The sequence below is a fragment of the Heterodontus francisci genome, chromosome 6 (genome assembly GCF_036365525.1).
Source record: "Heterodontus francisci isolate sHetFra1 chromosome 6, sHetFra1.hap1, whole genome shotgun sequence".
NCBI classification, from domain to species: Eukaryota; Metazoa; Chordata; class Chondrichthyes; order Heterodontiformes; family Heterodontidae; genus Heterodontus; species Heterodontus francisci.
In genome coordinates this window covers 43,301,394-43,320,110 of record NC_090376.1, presented here as the reverse complement: position 1 = coordinate 43,320,110, position 18,717 = coordinate 43,301,394, and the positions used below count along the sequence as shown (strand labels likewise).

Here is an 18,717-nt window from a genome sequence, read left to right as displayed (position 1 = left end):
GATTCATGACTATGGGGTGAAATCAGTGCAGCAGGATTAGTTTTGGATTGGTCCAACAAAGAGCCAGTACTGACACAATGGCCCCAGTGGCCTTCTGTGCTGTAAATCTCTTTGATTGTATGGACCTACATATGTCCATCTTTTAAACTCCATATTGGATGTTAGTAAAAATTTGGCGTAAATCCTATCTGTTTTCTTGCAACTAGCTTGTCATTATTTTTTTAAGATTTTATTTCTAACAGAATCAATAAATCATTGAATGTAAAATTTTATAAGCTTAGGAGAAACAAAAAGTATCTTTTTAAACCAACAGCAATTGTGATGTTTGTCTTACCTTTGACAAATATATAGAGTGCAGTTTTTCTTTGTTGAGCGTTTAAAGATGAGCTATTGCAGTAATAGTATCCAGTGTCTTGCGCCTGAGCTTTGCTTAAAGTTAGGTTACTACTATAAGGTCTATTGCTGTCCCCACTGTTAAAATTAATTATACTTAGTCTTTCAGTTCCGTTAATTACATGATTTGGCCAGGACCATGATATTGGCGATGATCCCCTGTAGAAATATAAAGATAAACATTATAGTCCAGTTTATCATTTCTTTGAAAAAAATTAGATCACCTTAAAAATATCAGGCTGGATTTTGTAGTCCCGCCCCAGGAGCGGCAGTGGGTGCAGAACATGGCAGCCGTCCCCCACGGGACCCCCGCAGCCGCGATTATGCGGCGGGCGGCCATTTTACATATTGACAGTGGCGGCTCCCCCAATCACGTGGCGGGTTCGGCCTCGGCGACGCCATTCACGTCGCTACCTGTTGAAGGAGCAGGTGCTTGTGCCATTTTTAAAAGGCTGCCAGCCCTGCAAACAGCACAGCATAATGCAGAGTTCACCCCTTCCCCACCCCATACCCATCAGAGTGCAGAGTTCACCTCTTGCCCAACAATAGCAAAAGGAGACTTCGAAAAGGATTCAGGAGTAACAAGCAACTGCAATTTGAGACAATGTGGTGAAGTTTTTTTAAAATAATTAAAATATTGGGATACACAGTCAGAACAGTGGAATACAAGGCCAGAAGTTATTCTGAGGCTTTATAATACACTTACTTGTGGTGTTAGTTCCCTTAGTGCATTATCACCCCAGTTAATATGATTACATAAATTCCTGCCCAATTATAGGATACTCATTCGTCAATTTATTTTAAACTGGACTGTACTGCCTAAATACTCAAGGCTGATTTAGATAGATTTTTGACAGACAAAGGAGTCAAGGGTTATGGGAGGCAGACAGGAAAGTGGAGTTGAGACCATAAACAGATCAGCCATGATCTTATCAAATGGCGGAGCAAGCTCAAAGGGCCGAATGGCCTACTCCTGCTCCTACGTCCTATGTTCTCTAAGGGATATAGAAGCTGGTGGCCTGTATCCTCCTTGAATGGTGTCTGACTTTCATGAGCTTTATTCTTGTTGCTCCTCCTCTTTTTCCTTGATAACAGCATAGAGTTGCATTCCCATTGGGAAAAGTCCTACCCCCTCCTAAAATGCCCTAACTATGGATGGGAGGGGGAAGGGAGAGGGGAGGGTTCTGAAAATCTTTGGATGGGATGGCCCTGTGAGAGACAGAATCGTGTAAACATCCAATTTTTACTCACTCAAAACCCATTTACTTACACAGATTTAAAATTGGGCCCTTATAAGCATTTGTAGGAAAAAATACAAAAGGAAGTGCTTCTAAGCTGCAGAAAATCACTATATAAAACACCCTGCATCTTCAAGCCACAAACTAATCATTGCCACCTTGTTCACGTGATCCTCGCATCTGATACATATATACCTAAATGTTTTGTTATCAGAGGGCAATAGCAGTGTAAAACCAGGAAACTGGCAGCTGCCATCGAGTCATTTACAGCACAGAAGGAGGCTATTTGGCCCATCGAATCCATGCCATCTTGCTGTAATGCATGCAAATGCCATTGGGACTCGACAGGTGGATCACAGGGAAGCTCAAAAATACAAGAAAATTTATGGGTAGCTTTTTAAAAGCAAGCAAGTGGTAGAAACAACTGCCACCCAAATTATCCCAACATAAAATTTCACATGGCATTTATACAGCACTACTGCACAGAAAATTGAGGAAATTCACCAACAGAGTACTGAATACTTCAGTTAAATATTTAAAGTGCATTTAAGTAGAGCATGTAGTTTGGTGTGTATATATTACATAAAGGAACTCATCTAAAACCTTATTTTTCACATCCCACATAAATTATAATATATTGTCATCATACATCATAATCTGATTTCTTACTTAACACTTATTGAATAGTTGGATAGCCTTAAGAAAATGACTGATTAAATTGTTCTCAATGTACACAAATTACTGTAAAATTACCTGCATTTCACATGCAGTGTCTGGTTGATGCTAATGACATGTTGCTTAGCTCTTAGACTAAGTTCGGGACTGCGGTGGTCAGATGATCCTGCAAAACAGAAAAAAAAAAATTCCTCACTGTTTTTCAAGCTAATGAAATAACTGTAGGTTTTTAATCCAATTCTGAGTATCCAGTTCCTGCTGAGATTATAAACAATTACAACCATAGCGATTTTAAGTACTGAATGTGGAGCTGGTGCACACCCTTAAGTAAGGTCAAAAGGGCAGTTTCCCAGTTCCAGAAAAAAATTAATCATGAGTGCTATATTTTTAAATTAGTTTTATAATTATAGCAACATAAATGGAAACAATGCTAACAAGTTGAAATATCAGGGTTCTGTGAGAATTATAGTGGGTAAATATGAAACAAAGAATGCTTGCAGTTCACAATAGATTCAATACAGGAAGTCTTCTTATACCATACTTCCTTGAGTTGCAAAGGGCTGCAGAAAGATACAAATCTAAATTCAATAGAGGGTTGCCCCTTATCCTTTTCAATTTAACAAGTTTTTTCTGTCTAACAAAATGAAATATTGTTTCATTTTCAAAGTATATTCAAGGTCCTCAATCAGACAAATTGTTCTCCTTTGAACTCCTTTGACCCTGCACTAAAACTCAAGAGTTAAAATTGTGTGCTGGTTCCATAACTACAGGTACAACTGTCAAAACACATCAAGATAAAGTTACTGAAATCCTTTGTTCAAGGTTTTATCATAATTTTACGCACAGCTTTTTTGCCAAATGGCAAAATCAACACTTAGTAAAATAAAATGTTTCTCTGCTAGCTTGCAAACAAATAGTGTAGTTTGTTAATAATCATATCCTCTGAACATGCAGGTGTACAGCAATCCTGCTCTTCAAAATCTACATATTTTCTTCAATAATTGAAAATTAGATTCCAATAAAGCATTGAATTCCCAACTTGAATACCAGCTTTAAGTGAATTTACACTTATTGTCACTGGGATGCAGAACTTGCAGATCAATCCCACACGTCAGAGGCATACTATTTGTTGACTTCACAAATCTTGTTGGTGGGAGATACACAAAAATCACTTTCAAAGATAGCTTTGGAGGCTTTACTTTCATTTTAACTCAGGCAATAATATTACAAAGGGAGTATTTGTCATACTTCAGTGACAGAGCATCACTGCGTCACCAATATAATTGCTTTCTATTACTCTATGCTGTAAAATGCTAAAAGGCTGAATTTTAAGGGAACAAATTGGACGGGAGCAAAGGCATGAGGGGACATTAAATCGGGATGGGACAGGTCAGACAGGATGTCCAACGTCGTGACATTCCATCCCGATTTTGTCCATGGCAGCAAATGTGGAGGGCAGAGGTCCGACGTTAAGGAAGCAGGTGGATAATTAAGATAGTTAACAGGCCAATTGATTGTGATTTTATGGTCCAGATTGAATTTATAAACAGCACATGGGTCTCACAGGGCTTCAGAGGCTTACCTCTCAAAAAGGCGACCTGCGGGCTGCAGAGCATGGCTGGCTGTAAGGGGAAGTAATTGGGAGGGCAAACATTGAGGGCCTGGCAGGGCTACAAAAGGAGGGCTGTGCACATTGTGTCAGGAGTGAGGGGAAGGTGGTTTGAGCTGCAGAGAGCCATTACAAGGAGGGAAATGGGAAAGTGACACCTGGGCAAGGCTCACAAGTAGAGGGGCTATTGGCAGGGGAGGACTGCCTTTCAGGGAGAGGCCACTTATCATGGGCCTCATTCATTCAGGCTTCTGGTACCCTGTTGAAGATGAGCTGCAGCAGAGCAGAAGAGAGAGCCAGAAACCTGCAGCGGAACCACAAAGGTCTGTGAGACCACAGGAGGATTAACAGTGGCCTCCGGACACTGCAGAAGAGCGCAGAGGAGAGATAGATAGAGAGAGAGAGAGAGAGGTTGCTGCCCCATACAGCAGGAGGTATCCTCCAGAGGGTCTACAGGTTGAGGCTCAATTACCTGCATAAGTCTGAGAGGCAGTGCCAATGAAGACTACGCCTCTCCAGAGAAGCTGTAACATGGCTGTGTGCCATGATGCAGGATGAGCTGTATTCCAGGAATGGTGGATATCCAATGCCAGTGGTCCTGAAGTTCACCGTGACACCTAACTTCAACATCACTGGATCATTCCAGTGATCCACAGGAGACATGTGTGGGTTCTCACAGTCAGCGGCCCATCAGTGCATCAAGGCGGTCACACACCAATGCCCTGTTCAGGAAAGCCAGAGACTATGTGCTCTTCCGCACGGATCCCAACTCACAAGCTGAAAAGTCCATTAGATTGGGGACCATCGCTGGTTTCCCCAGGTGCAGGGGGGTCATCGACTGCACGCATGTGGCCATCTAGGCTCTGGAACATCAGCCAGCGGCCTTCATCAACAGGAAGGGCTTCCACTCCCTTAATGTACAACTGGTCTGTGACCACTTTAAACGGATCCTGCAGGTCTATGCACGCTTCCCAGGTGGTTGGCACGGTGCCTACACTTTGAGGCAGGACCAGGTGCCAGAACTTTTCTGGACTCCCTCCAGCCTTCAGGGATGGATCCTTGGAGATAAGGGCTACCCACTGAGGACATGGCTACTGACTACTGTGAGGAGCCCACACACAGATGCAGAGGAGAGATACAACGTCTGCCATGGGACAGCACGAGCTACCTTTGAGCAGACCATTGGTCGGCTGAAGATGAGATTCAGGTGCTTGGATCGGTCCGGTGGAGCCCTTCAGTATGCCCCACTGAGGGTCTCATGTATTGTGGTATTCTGGTGTGCACTGCACAACCTGGCCATGCAGAAGGGGATGCCCATGAGCAACGAGGAAAGTGAGAAGCAGACTGCCTCCTCAGACAATGAGGATGTAGAGTGGGAAGATGAGCAAGCCATGCCAGATGAAGGATCCCAGGGGCAAAGGAAGAGTGGCCATGAGAGATGCGCAAGGGAGGCGATACCCTTATAGATTCACATTTCCTTTGATCCTTCCTGCCCCTTGTACCTTCATCAATAAAGACCTACCTTTATACGGCCATGTTGTCACCTTGCTTCCTTAAGGATGCATTAGCTTACTGAACATTCGTCCAGAGCAAATCTGGTAAGTCTCCAGAGTTGGCCCCTCACAGCATTTTCGATTGCCTCCAGCCTCTTCATAGAGGCTGGGATGCAGTGAAGGGCCAAGTCCTTGACAGAAGATAAAGGGCGGGAGTCCATGTTTAGCAGAAACAATTTATTTACATTCAGATTACAGACTGCCATTTGCATCTGAAACATGATAACCCCGTGATTCTACGTGCACTTCTTAATTCTCTTTCATGAACTCCTATGCAGTGCTGCCCTGCGCTGTCAGCTAAGGTGGAGGCTGGCTGATGACCTTGCTGTCCCATGGCGACTGATTACCTTGGCGGTCATCCTCTGGATGCCTGGGGCCTGGACAGCCCCGGCATGTTGAGGACCTCCTGAACAAAAACAGTACCACCCTCTATTGGCAGGGATGTTGGAGGAATTGGTGACACTGGCAAAGGAGCAGCTGCCTGCGCCAGGAGCACCCCAAGAGGAGACCCCAGCTGCGGGAGGCAACCTCTCCTCCTGCCTAGCAAGGCAGACTTCTGCCTTCCTGCTGACCTGAGAGGACAGAGGACCTGGTGGTAACTCTTCTGTACCCCTCTCGCCTTGCCACTGCTGCCTTGCGCCCATGGTCAGGATAAAGGTATGAAGGTCTGCATGAATGTCCTGTAGACACTGGCCTGAATTTGTGGCATCGGTGGGGTTCCCTGCACCGGGCTGAAAAGGCGGAGGAGAATCCCACTTCGGCCATTTGGAGCCCCCCCACAACGTGATTCTTCAGTACCCGAGCGGATAACAGCCCAGCGCCGGAATCCCTGTCCCTTTAAAGTTGGGGGTCCCGCCTCCAAGAGCTGCCGGTCAATCACGGTGCAAGTAGTTCAGTAGTATCAGCAGTGCTACTGGGAGTGGTGGCCCCTGGCAAACTGCAGAGGCCTTGGACCCATGCCTAGCAATGGAGACTGGGACCGCAGGTAAGTGAGGCAGGGTCACCGGGGCCAATCTAGTAGGCACTGGCATTCGGGAGGGTGGGGGTAGGGTGGCCATTGAATACATTGGGAGGGGGGTCCAATGAGGCGAGTTGTTTGCTGGCAGGGACCTTCCGAGGGCCATAGATTGCCCACAGAGTAGAGCCCCTCCCCCAAGCCCGCAGGGAAGTCACCTCATTTTACTGGGTGGCCTCCTCACATGGCGGAGGCCCTCCCACCAGGAGGAAGAGGCCTTTAAGTGGCATCTAATAGGCGCCTTCAATGGGCCTCTGGGTGGGAAGGCCATCTTCGACCCATCCTGCACCCGACTAAATTGCGGTGTGATGGGCCCTCTGCCCCCTGTTGCAGTTCTATTGCCCCCCTAACCCCACCTCCTAGCCTGCCTCCCAGGATCCCATAAAATTCAGCCCACTGAGTGCTCTGTTGGATGTGGCTCTCCATCAGAGGCACCAATCTCTCAATGGAGGATGACACTCATGCACCAGTCAGAGACAATGTTGAGCTCAAGACCTGAATGAACACATCCATTGTCCACACTTGGGCACGCATTGCCTCTGAAATCTCTGCCAGATGTTGTTGGACCTCTCGTTGCAGCTGCAGCATTTCCCGTGATGCTGCCAACACCAGAGGCATATCATGAGCCTGGGACTCAGCATGAGCCTGGCCTCCCACTGTCCTGTGACTGTCAGAGGCCTGGGCTGTCACAGCCTCAATCAGCTGCTTGGGTGCATATGTGCTGTGCTCACCAGTTTGTGTGCCCATATCTAAACTAGGGCACAAACCCACCAAGCTGCAAGTATCTATGCTGGTGGAGGGTGCAGGAGTAGGAGTTATTAATGCACCCTCTGAGGCTCCTTTCCCTCTCTCAAAGGTGGCAGGCTCTCTGGATTCAGAGGCTCTCTGTTTTGACACAGCTTGGCCTGCATGAGAGAACAGAGGCATCTCAGGGTCAAGGGCCTGTGCTTCTGCCATAGCACTCAACCCCTGAAATGCAGACCCCTGTAGGCACCAGATGCCTGATGAGCATGCTATGACCTCGGTGAGATCATTCAGATGAAAAATATGAGATATGAACCCCCCACACCAATTTAAAGAATTACATGACAAGATTTCATGTTGTAAAACTTTTATTATCTAAACTAAAAGAAATCCCTGTTAACTAAATAGTACTTTGTAAGCAGCTGATAGCTCAAATTACAAAGAAAGGTCTTTACTTATTAAAAAGCTTGTAAACTTATATGTTACACAGTCTTTTTTGATGGTGAAATCCTTTGTAGTTAAAAAATCCCAAACCCCTCCCAGTAGCAAAAAGTTGCATCGCCCAGACCTTTTCAAAAATCAATGTCCTCTTCGCTCACTTCTCCGAGCACTTCTGACCTGGACCTGTGTATAAGGCGATTCCTGGTCATCTTGCTGGTCCACTTCTCCGCAAGCTTTAACTTTCGAAACAGGTTCATGGCTTCGCAGCCATCTACTGTCTCAGGCTTCCGAGAGCAGGTGTTCCCTCTCTCTCTCTCGAGGCTGCAACCGCTGGTTTCTTCTCTTACAGCCTGTCTGCCCTCAGAAAATCTGTTAAATTTATTTGGACTCAAAGCTTATGGTTCCGTTCCAATATGCAAAGTCCAGAAATTTGGTTTCTCAGAGCCACCTAGGTCTCCCATTGTTCTGAGGTGTTAACAGCTACTTGGCACATTTGCATCTTCAGAATCATTGACTCCATGTTTTATGACCCAAAGGTATTGGAAGGTGAAACCCATTGTTCTTCAGGTGTTACCCTTGCAGTCTCTGCTTTATTTTCAAAAGAAAGCTTTTGATCTGTGTTCTCTGTTGTCCTGGTAGCCAAGACTTCTATCTTGTCCTTTCGTAGAGTGGATGTGAAGTCACCTGACCTTCTGGACTCCAGCTTAAACTTTTAAAAATCACAATTTTTTAAAACATAATTATGTTACAAAGTCCAGTGTTCATAACAAACAGCATGGCTCCATCGCTGAAGATGTAGCATTGTGCCCCCATGGCGACCTTACTCACTGTCTTGGGTAGGTGCCCCTGCTTCTCTGTCTGCCATGCTCCAGCTGTCTTGAGGTCCAGCCAACTCTATTGCATCCTCCTCCATCGGTGTTAAAACATTCAAAATGGGCAGCCCACTGCCTGTCATGGCCCGCTCTTTCTGATTATGTGCTATCTTCTCCTGCAGACAGAGGGAAGAGGGATGTTGGTTCCCAAATGAGATCAATCCCAACACACATTGGCTGCTGGCAGTCCAGTTGCCACTAACAGGGGCACACAGACGCCTCCTGCATGTGTCTCCTTTCCCGTGAGATTGCACTATGACAGGGGGCCTCCTTTCAGGGCCACCTTGCCATGCTGCTGTCAGTCATCTTGCATCCCCTGAACCTTTGCTCACATCTGGGGGTTAATCCCTCTCCTCCCAATGCTCCGTCCTGCTTTGTCTGATGCAGGGCCCAAAAGGTTGAAGGCATTAAAAGGTACTCACTTTCGCAGCCCAGATCAGCTCGTTGAGCTGCTTGTGGCATTGAATCCGTGTGTGTAGTGTGACCCCACAGCTGCTGACCTCCTCTGCGATCTGCAGCCATGCCTGCTTGGTTTGGCTCCCAGGTCTCCTCCTCCCATCCCTCGAGAACTCGATGTCCCTCCTCTCCCTTGCAGCCTGCAAAAGCACCTGGAATGAGGCATCAGGGAAGAATGGGGCTGCATGTGGTCTCGTCTCAGCAATCTCTAAATATCCACTATGACCTCTTCCAGGCCATCAGAATGCAGAGTTCAATGCAGAACTGGTAGCCCTTTGAGAATGGTGCCAGCACTTGCCGAGGCATCACCTGACATTGTGCTCCCTGCCTCTGGGCCCATCCCTGACCACGCAATTGGTTGGAGTTCACAGCTCATTAGGCTTAATTGGCTGGCCGCCGCTGAATCACAAGTGCTGGCCACTCCTGCCCCAATGTGCCTTGATCCTGGTTCCAGTCCTGACTTTGTGACTGGCGTCTCACTAACAAAATTTGGCCTAATATGTTTGGCTGATCACTCACCCATAGTGGAAAGCCCCTCGATCGTTATATGTCAGACTGACAATCTAACTAAGCATTTCAGTGTACTTGTAGGTATTTCAGTTTCAAACATTCTATACAGTATTTGGTTTCCGTACTATTTGTAAAAGGCAATGCTTTTATTAAACCATTAGTGTAAAGGGACTAAGATGCCTAATAGTTCTTTTCTCAATAACCAGTGCTTAGGTAGTTACCTAAGATTTCACAAAGAAAACATTATTCTCCCCCAACCCCCTGCATATATTTTTCTTAATATAACTCAAAAACTAAACTCTAAGCCAATATTTTCTTTAAATTAGTTCTTTTTCTTTTTTATTGACATTAAGATACCATCCTTTCAATATATTTCTAACTCCAATGTCTTCTTTAATTTCTCTTGCCTAGGGTAGCCTGCCATCTGCTAAGCACCTGTCATAGTATCAAGGCTGAAATTAGAAATATAGCACATGGTGAAATCATGAGCCCAAATCCATATTTCTTGCTTCATGGTGCAGCAAATTGGAATTGTGTCTCTGCACAGTCAAAATTATAAATTATTTAACCTGTCCCTAATTGTATTCCTGACTTTTTCAGATTGCATTGACAGCACAGCAATGTGCAAGAACAATACCACTCCTGTATTATTTCAAATACAAGCATGGCTTTAGATACTAAGGATATTCAGATATAAAGCTGCTTGAATATCTTGAGAGGAAGTAAATTATTGGACGTGAGTTATCTAGTCAAAATAACTTATTGGGATTTTCATCTATTAATTGATAAAGTTCAATTGGAGTTCATTCTAGATCAAAGCAGTTCAAACTATTAATCAGTAAAATTGAGGAAGCACTTTTGGCAACATTGGACACTATTTTATGCTCTCCCCCGTGTCAGGTTTAGAGGCGGGGAGGGCATTTAATTGGCCGGGATGGTGGCAGGAGGGGACACTGCCAACTTCCTGCCTCCATCCTGATTAAGTCTGTGGTGGGAAGGCTGGTGGATGGCCTTCCAGCTGCATCACCAATTGAGGCCCTTAAGGGGCAATTAATGCCATATTAAGGGTCACTTCCCGCCGCCACTGGTATTAACACAGCGGCAGGCAGGCCTGTCACCACACGGGGAGCATGATATGCAAACCTACAGGGGGTTGCTTGCGGGCTCTCTGGTGGGGGGGGGGGGGGGGGGGTGGGGGGGGGGGGGGGGGAGTCCCTCGCTCAAAGGCACTCAATGCCTGATCAAGGAACCAGGCATTAGGAAGGCGGGTGGTGCTGAGAGCCCCCTTCGTCCCCCTTCCCTGTGGCCCCCACCGTGCGAAACCCCTCCCGCCATCACGCGTCTCTGACCTGGCTCACTCTGCAATCCTGGGTCTCTGGTGGGTGTCATGCCAGCCCCTGATTGGCTGGCAGCTCTTGGCAGGCAGGCCTTCCCGGAGAAGGCAATGTGAGTCTCTCGCTAGCTCTCCAGCCAGCGGCCAAGACCCCCGTCACCTCCATAAAATTTCCCCCATTGTCATGTTTGCACATTGGGCTATGAAACTTGGATGAATGGATGATAAAGGAAAAATACTTGATTATTAATCATTCATTGAACTTATCGAGTCAATATCAAACTGTTATCAAACATGGCGTCATTAAGCGCGGCTATGATAACAGGGAGAAGCACAGAAATTATATAGGTTGGAATTAAAAGTGATAAAGAAAAAATCATTGGAAGTTGCTTAGTTGACAAACGCATGTTTAGGCAAATATGCAAGATAATGCAATATGCTAATCATGGGAAATGTCAGTATTAAAAGCCAAATGGATAGGCTGACTGAGGACATCTGGTAGATAGGGAGATACAAGAACAAACAATTTCATGGTAATATCTATTGACCTCTGCTTAATAAAACAGATTAAACAGGAAACTAGGAGAGATATTATATTAGGTATCGTATTTTGCAGGATACCAAAACTGGTTAGTAATCAGATAAACGATTGGGAGTAATTCCTATAAGAAGAAGAAATGTAGCAAAACCAAGACCACAGTGGTTAAATAAGGGTGTCAACAAAGGATAAGTAGAAATATTTAAGATACCAAGCAACAAAAAGTGAATTGAAGGTCATACATAGAATAGAGTATTTCCAGCATTTCTTGTTTTTATTTCAGATTTCCAGCACCCGCAGCATTTTGCTTTTATTATATTATTGTCATACATAGAATGTTCAGCACATAAGAAATAGAAGCAGGAGTTGGCCATACATTAACAGGCCAATTATCCCAACTAGTCCATGCTGGTGTTTATGTTCCACACAAGCCTCCTCCCATTCTTCTTTATCTAATTCCATCAACATATCCCTCTATTCCTTCTCCCTCATATGTTTATATGTTTATCTAGCTTCCCCTTACATCTAAGCTATTCACCTCAACTATTCCATATGGTAACAAGTTTCACATTCTAACCAGTTCCAGGGTAAAGAAGTTCCTCCTAAATTCCCTATTGGATTTGTTTGTAACTATCATTTATGGCCCCTAATTTGGATCTCCTCACAAGTGGAAGCACTTTCTTTATGTCTACCCTAAAAGCAGTAAGAGGACAATAGAAAGCTGGGCCACAGACAGCAGCAAGAGTGATTCAAATTCTTAATTTTTTATAAAATGGAATTCTGTACATAGTAAGAAAAAAGAAATAAAAGAGATAAGGGTGAATGGTAGTAATTTGTAGATCAAGAAATGACAATTTTAAATGAATTGTTCACATCAGTCTTCACAAATGTAAGCCTTGACAGCCAGTTACTCTGGCACAGGGATCTGTAATACAATACGGCATCAGTAAAGCATATATGCTATGAAAACAATTTCAAAAAATTAAATGTTCCTGGGCAAAGTGGATATATGCTAGAATACTAAAGAAAACGAGAGAGCAAATAGATGAAATTCTAGACAATGTGTTTTAGGAAATACCATAAATATAACTAAATACCTAAGCATAGTGAATGTTATCTTGACTTTCAAAAAAGACCATACAGCATTGTTATTGGGGAATTTGTAAAAAAAGTAATTTTACAGGATGCTGCAAGAAAGTCAATACAAAAAGCAACATTTTGTGCTTCACAAATCTTCTGAAATTCTTTCAAGATATCAATAAATTGGTTGGTGAGGGAAATTTAGTTTACCTACTTTTTCAGAAAGCATGATAAAATTCCTCAGTAAAAACTGAAGGAAGGAAACAATGAGCAGGGGTTAATGGCGGTCTCAGAGTGGTTGGAAGCGGGTCTTCTATTCTGGTAGTACTTCTGCTCATTATGTATATCAATGATTCAGATTTAAAACTAGAGGGGCTGGTGTTCAAAATTGCAGATAATATTGAAGTAGGGGTCATAAGTAATTCTGAAGACCAAAGGAAGCTTATCTAATAGAGGTATTTAAAATGATGAAGGGATAGAACCTAGGAGATAGAAACAAACTGTTCCCAGTGTTTGAGGGGTCTAGAGCATGGTGACATACATATATGGTTAAATGTAAGAGGTTTTAGGACATAGCAGGATAAAAAAAAAATTTACACAATGTATTGTGGAATGTACTACCAGGAGTTAGTGATTAGAGACCATGGTTGAAGGAAAGAGAGATAAAGGGATATGCGAACTTGGCAGAGACTTAGGATTAGGGTTATTGCTCCACTGGAGGATAAATACCAACACTGACAGATTGAGCTTAAACAGCCTATTTCTGTGTTGTCCTTTCCAGGTAATGCTGAGTATTATAATGTGAATTAGGTGCATAGTATTAATAACAAATTAGTTAATTGTCTTAAAATGATACAGCAATAGAATGCACATGATTGGTAAGTTGGAAAAGCTGTAGCCGGAGGCAGTGACTAGTGGAGTCCTGCAGGATTGCTTCTAGGACATTTTAAAAATGAGTACTTCCAATATTATGAAAATTTTCTCATGATACTAACCCCAATATCAGTCGACAAGTATAGAAAGAATGATAGCATTCAAAGGAATCTGGGTCAATTAAATGGGTGACTAAGGAATTATAAATGTAAATAATAGTGAAACAAGAAATATGAGATGTACAAATATGATAAAGGGATTCTACTCTAAGTCAGTCAGATAAACCAAGGACCACAGGGGCAGAATCATAGGAAAATAAGAACAGGAGTAAGCCATTCTATCCTTGAAGTCTGTTCTACCATTCAAATAGATCTTATCTCTATCTACCAGCCTTAATTCCGTAACCCTTAACATCTTTGCTGAACAAAAAGTTAAAAACTTCAGTTTTGATATTTCCAGAAGACCTAGCCTCAACAGCTTTTTGGGGAGATAGTTTCAGATTTTTACTACAGTTTGCAGGATGAAGTGCTTCTTGGCATCACACCTGAACTTTAATTTTAAAGTTATGTTTCCTTGTTCTGGATTCCCCCATCAATGGAAATAGTTTCTCTCTATTTACCCTATCAATTCCTTCCTTTATCTTAAGCACCTCGATTAGATCACACCCTAATGTTCATACTCAATGGAATACAAGCCTAGACCTTACAAGCTATCCTCATAATTTAACCCTTTTAGCCTGGTAACATTCTGGTGAATATGCGCTGTTCCCCCTCCAAGGTCGCTATATCCTTCCTGAACTACAGTACTCTAAATAGGGTCTAATCAGAGTTTTATATAACTGTAACATAACTTCCACTTCTTTGTTTTTCAGCAACGTCCACCGCACCAACCCCCCTCACCCCGGAGATAAAGACAAACATTCGGTTCGCCTTTCAATTTTTTTTCTATCTGCGCAGTATCTTACAATAATATTTATTCAGGGTAGATCTGGTCATCATTAGAATAAAATTAACTAAGTAATTAAATTAGAACAGTGAGGTCATGAAAATTAGAATAAAGATTCCATGTGGTGCCCATCAGTACACATCACTTACTCGTGCTCAAAGACAATGGCCGGAATTTTATGTGGATGGGGAGTCCCCACCCACCAGCATAAAAGCCAGTGGTGAGCTTGTCCTCGCCAGGCCTTGAAGTCACGCAATGATTTTGCATCATCCAGGCCCTTAATTGGCCTTGGCGAGACATCCGCCCCTCTGAGGCAGGAGGTCCCGCCTCCAAGAGGTGCCGGCCAATCAGTGGGTCGGCAGCTCTTCAGTCCCAGCAGCGCCACTGATGGAACTGCACCCTCTGTGAGGAGCAGCAAGGATGTCAGCCCCGAAAAAGATAAAGGGGGGTTTTGGGCAGGGAGAGATGCTCTAGCAGAGACGACTTGTATTGCTGGGGGGATCATTAGTGGGGCACAAGGTGCCCGATTAGGAGGGTCCCCCCCCACCGGCTCGCAAGGAGGCCGCCTAGTATTACTGGGCAGCCTTCTCAGCTGTTGAAGTGCCCGGCCGCCGCTAGTAAAATATCAGTGGCGGCAGGAGGAGGCCCTTTAGTGGCAATTAATTGACCACTTAAGGACATCAATTGGACCGGGGCGGGCGAGCCGTTTTCCACCTCCCCCATTGCTGGTAAAATGGCAGCAGGGGTGGGTAGGCAACGGGAATGGCACTCCCTGCCTACCACTCGATTTTACACCCCTCCCACCCGCTTCCAGCCCCCACCCGGGAGGGGTGTAAAATTACAGCCAATGTTCCCTCTAGGGTACGCGGCCGCATAGCAACCCAGAAGTTACTGCACAGGTTGTGCACAAGTAATACTCTTTAAGATAACGTGCATGCACAGCCACGCAAAAAAACTTAATGGTACTGCGCACGTATGTGAATTAGCTGCACAAAACAAAAAAAATTTAGAGGGGATGTTGCTCAAAGGTCTCTTGGACACAAACTATTGCTTGAAATATGGTCAAGCAGTCAGAGGAAGCTTGCCAGCGAACCTATATATCCTGGACAGCCTTGAAAGAAAAGAAATGAATTTATATCGTGCCTTTCACGACCTCATGATGTCCCAAAGTGCCCTACCGCTAATGAAGTACTTTTGAACTGCTGTCAAATTAGAAATTGACTGCTCTGGAACAGACCCATGAGATGGTGTTCCAATCTGTGGATCACCCACTCTTTGCAGCCCTCAAAATAGGGAATGAAAATTGCTCAGGTTCCATAACTGGCAAGCATTTCATAATAAATACCAACACTGGCCAGGTTACTGTCTAGGCAGTGAAGGTAAAAAATTTACTCCAGTGGCTATTAAATAACTAAGTACATTTAAAAACAATTCATATTTTCCAGTCATGTACAAGATCACAAACAGCTCATGTGCTACTAATATTGCTAGCTGAAATGTTTATTTAAAATATTCAGAGAAACTAAATAAGATTTACTTAATCAGAACTGAAAAAACACTATTGAAAATAACATATTAGCTAATTCTATTTGAACACATTTTTCTCCTCTCTCATTCTCCTTACATACCATCCTCATTAGCTCTCAAAGGTATTTTTGACTTTTTCATGATATATGTTACATTACTTTATGTTAAATGGTACAATATTGATTTACTAGAACACAGAAAACCCTCATCTTCCAAGAACCACCATTGTACAAGGAAAGAGAATTGTGTAACATTTTGGTTTCCTTGACTGACAAGACTTTTATAACAACTGAGATGTCATGGTGGTGTTAACTGATACTTGGTTTTGAAAATGAAAATTCAATTGCTAAATTCAGACTACAACATACTCTGAATATCAAATGTTTCCAAAAGTCAAATAGTCATAACGATCTCTTACTGTTCATATTTTGTATCTTATTTTCATGGCCTACTGAATTTAACAGAAGGTGCTTTTCAAGCTAAAAACACTGCAGTCAGGTACATAAATACATTTTTGTAAGTAGGACAGTGCAACTATATTTGAGTCATCATCAATCATAAAGTCATAGCTGCTGCATTCGGACAACAGAATATTTTAACCTTCAGGTTCTGGATGTTTGATTTGGAATTCTCAGAGAACAATCCCTGCAAAAGTACATCAATCGTTTCATACAAGTACAGCACAAACCAGCTGTAAGCTGCTTGCTTATCTCTTCCATTTGTGAAACAAAGCACCTGTTCTGCATCACCGATAACATAAGGATCAAATCTAAATTCAAAGCTGCAGGATCACATAATCATATTCATTAAAACCTCTTATAAACATGGAAAAGATGTTGGGGCGAAATTTCACCTTCATTGTCTGGGCGGTAATCTGGTAGAGCTTATTGGCTATTGTAGAACCCACCTGAATTTTGTTACATTAAAATAATGAAAATATGGCGGGCTGTATGGTAGATAGGTGATCCGTTCCATCAAACAGTGAAAATGAAAATGTGCCCCAAATTGTTTTAAACTAAATTCAACCAAACTTTCAAAGTAGTGTCTCAAAAATATTATAAAGATTATTTTACTAGAGATCCATATATATTTCAATTGCATCAAATTGGGGTGGGGGGAGGGGTGGTGATGCTGTGAAATCATGCTACCTTTACAGTGAAACCAGCTTCCACAGGAGCATACCACATACTTTATAGTTAGATATGGTCAAAAGCTATGTTTTGAAGAATGAGGCCTTTGGCCTTCATCCTTCTGGAATACCAATCATTCCAAAATAGCAATTCTCCCTTCTTCCTATTACAGCATCTAGTTGTATTGTAGCTTCAACCACTATTTCTCGCATCTATTCCAACTATTGATCATCTTCTATGCAAAAAAAACTTTAGAATATCAAACCTAAATTTGCCTTTCCAATTCCTAAACTTGTGCCTTCTTATTTTGCTGCCCTACTGTATCAGAAAGTTTCTTCTGCTCCATGTTATCCATTGGTTCCCTACCATTTGTTAACTTTGTGCACAATCAGAATAAACCTGCAGTTATCACACTTCAGCATTTTAGCAAGTAGGAAATGAACTCTCTACATCCCTATAAGAAATTAGATGATAAATACTTCAAAATCATAGCTGAAAAATCAACAAAGGCACAATTTACCACTGTTAATGTTAATTTGATGGTAGAAAAATGCTGGCCAAGAAGGCAGCCACATTTAATTGTACATTGTGCCATCGCCCTTCCCAAAAACACACAAACAGATACACATAAAGGAAGCTTGGAAGGAGAACGAGATCAATACTGTAGAACCTACAAAAGGTCAGGAAAAGGTTCCATGAGGTAAATTTTTAAAAGCTAAGCAAAAACTGGGTTTAAATCACTATGGTGGGTAAGCCATAGGAGATCAAAATGCAATCACTAAAGAAGGTTATTACGGAACAGGTGGTACTACCAAGTCTCTAAGGAGGACAGAAGCTGAGAGGGGCTCATCTGTCAGTGATTCCTCTATGTATCTTCCCCTTCATGTTTGAATTTTTCCACAAACCTTAATAAATAGGATGTGTAATTGGCAACAAGAGCTAGAAAACTTATCATCTTAAACATTGATTTGTAGATAATGGCCTTGAAACATTTGCATTAAACAACCTGACTATTCAGACTCCTGGGCACTACTTCACCATACAATGAATCAGAAGATATTCATTTGACCATCACTATTGTACCAACCAACAAGCCAAGTGTGGCCAATAGAAAACTAATAGTTTGTAAAACACACTCCAAAGGTTTACTTTTAGTAGTAATTATTTAATTATTCATTACTGAACTTAGCTGGCCCACCACAGCATTATAATATGCTTACCAAAAAAGCTTACATTCAGCAATAGTCACCTAGTTAATGAAGTATTGTAGCACATATTTCATTGATGTAACACTTTTAAAATAGCAGAATATAAACAGGAACCAACGACAATGGGAGTGGATGTATTACTCTCAAATTTCTAAATTTAAGTTGTTTTAAATGCAAGACAAAGTGATACTTCCTCAGACCATGCAATACTTTCAAATGTTGGCCTCCAGGCTGCATATTGGTCGGAATCAATTGCATTTTGCAGAGATAATCCAGAACGTAAATCACTTACCGTAGAACTTCAACATAATTAATCCAAAAGTTTTACTGTTTGTGAAAGTGTCCATATCATAATTTATTCCATTTCTAAAATGCAATAGGCTATATAGATCACAATACCAATTCAGATAATCATAAAAATACAGATCTAATCAGCTGAAACAATTAATATTGCAAGTCAATTCTACACAACAGTTCCATAACTTCCAGTAATTGAGTCGTTTCTTTACCCCCAGGACCATTTGAACCTCAAGATGTATCCTATAATATTCGAACAAAATGTTTGCCTTGTGGTCAT

The 18,717-nt window shown here is 42.7% G+C and overlaps 1 protein-coding gene across 3 annotated transcripts in view; it reads right to left on the bottom strand.

Moving 5' to 3' along the window:
- Positions 1-18,717, bottom strand: part of flt1 (fms related receptor tyrosine kinase 1) — a 306,847-nt gene that overhangs the window by 264,091 nt on the left and 24,039 nt on the right. For all 3 annotated transcript variants that reach the window (XM_068033545.1, XM_068033546.1, XM_068033547.1), the window contains exons 2-3: positions 2,385-2,472; positions 335-552 (exon numbers count right to left, since the gene is read on the bottom strand). In XM_068033545.1, coding sequence (XP_067889646.1) covers positions 335-552; positions 2,385-2,472 — 306 coding nt within the window. The remainder of the gene's footprint in view (positions 1-334; positions 553-2,384; positions 2,473-18,717) is intronic.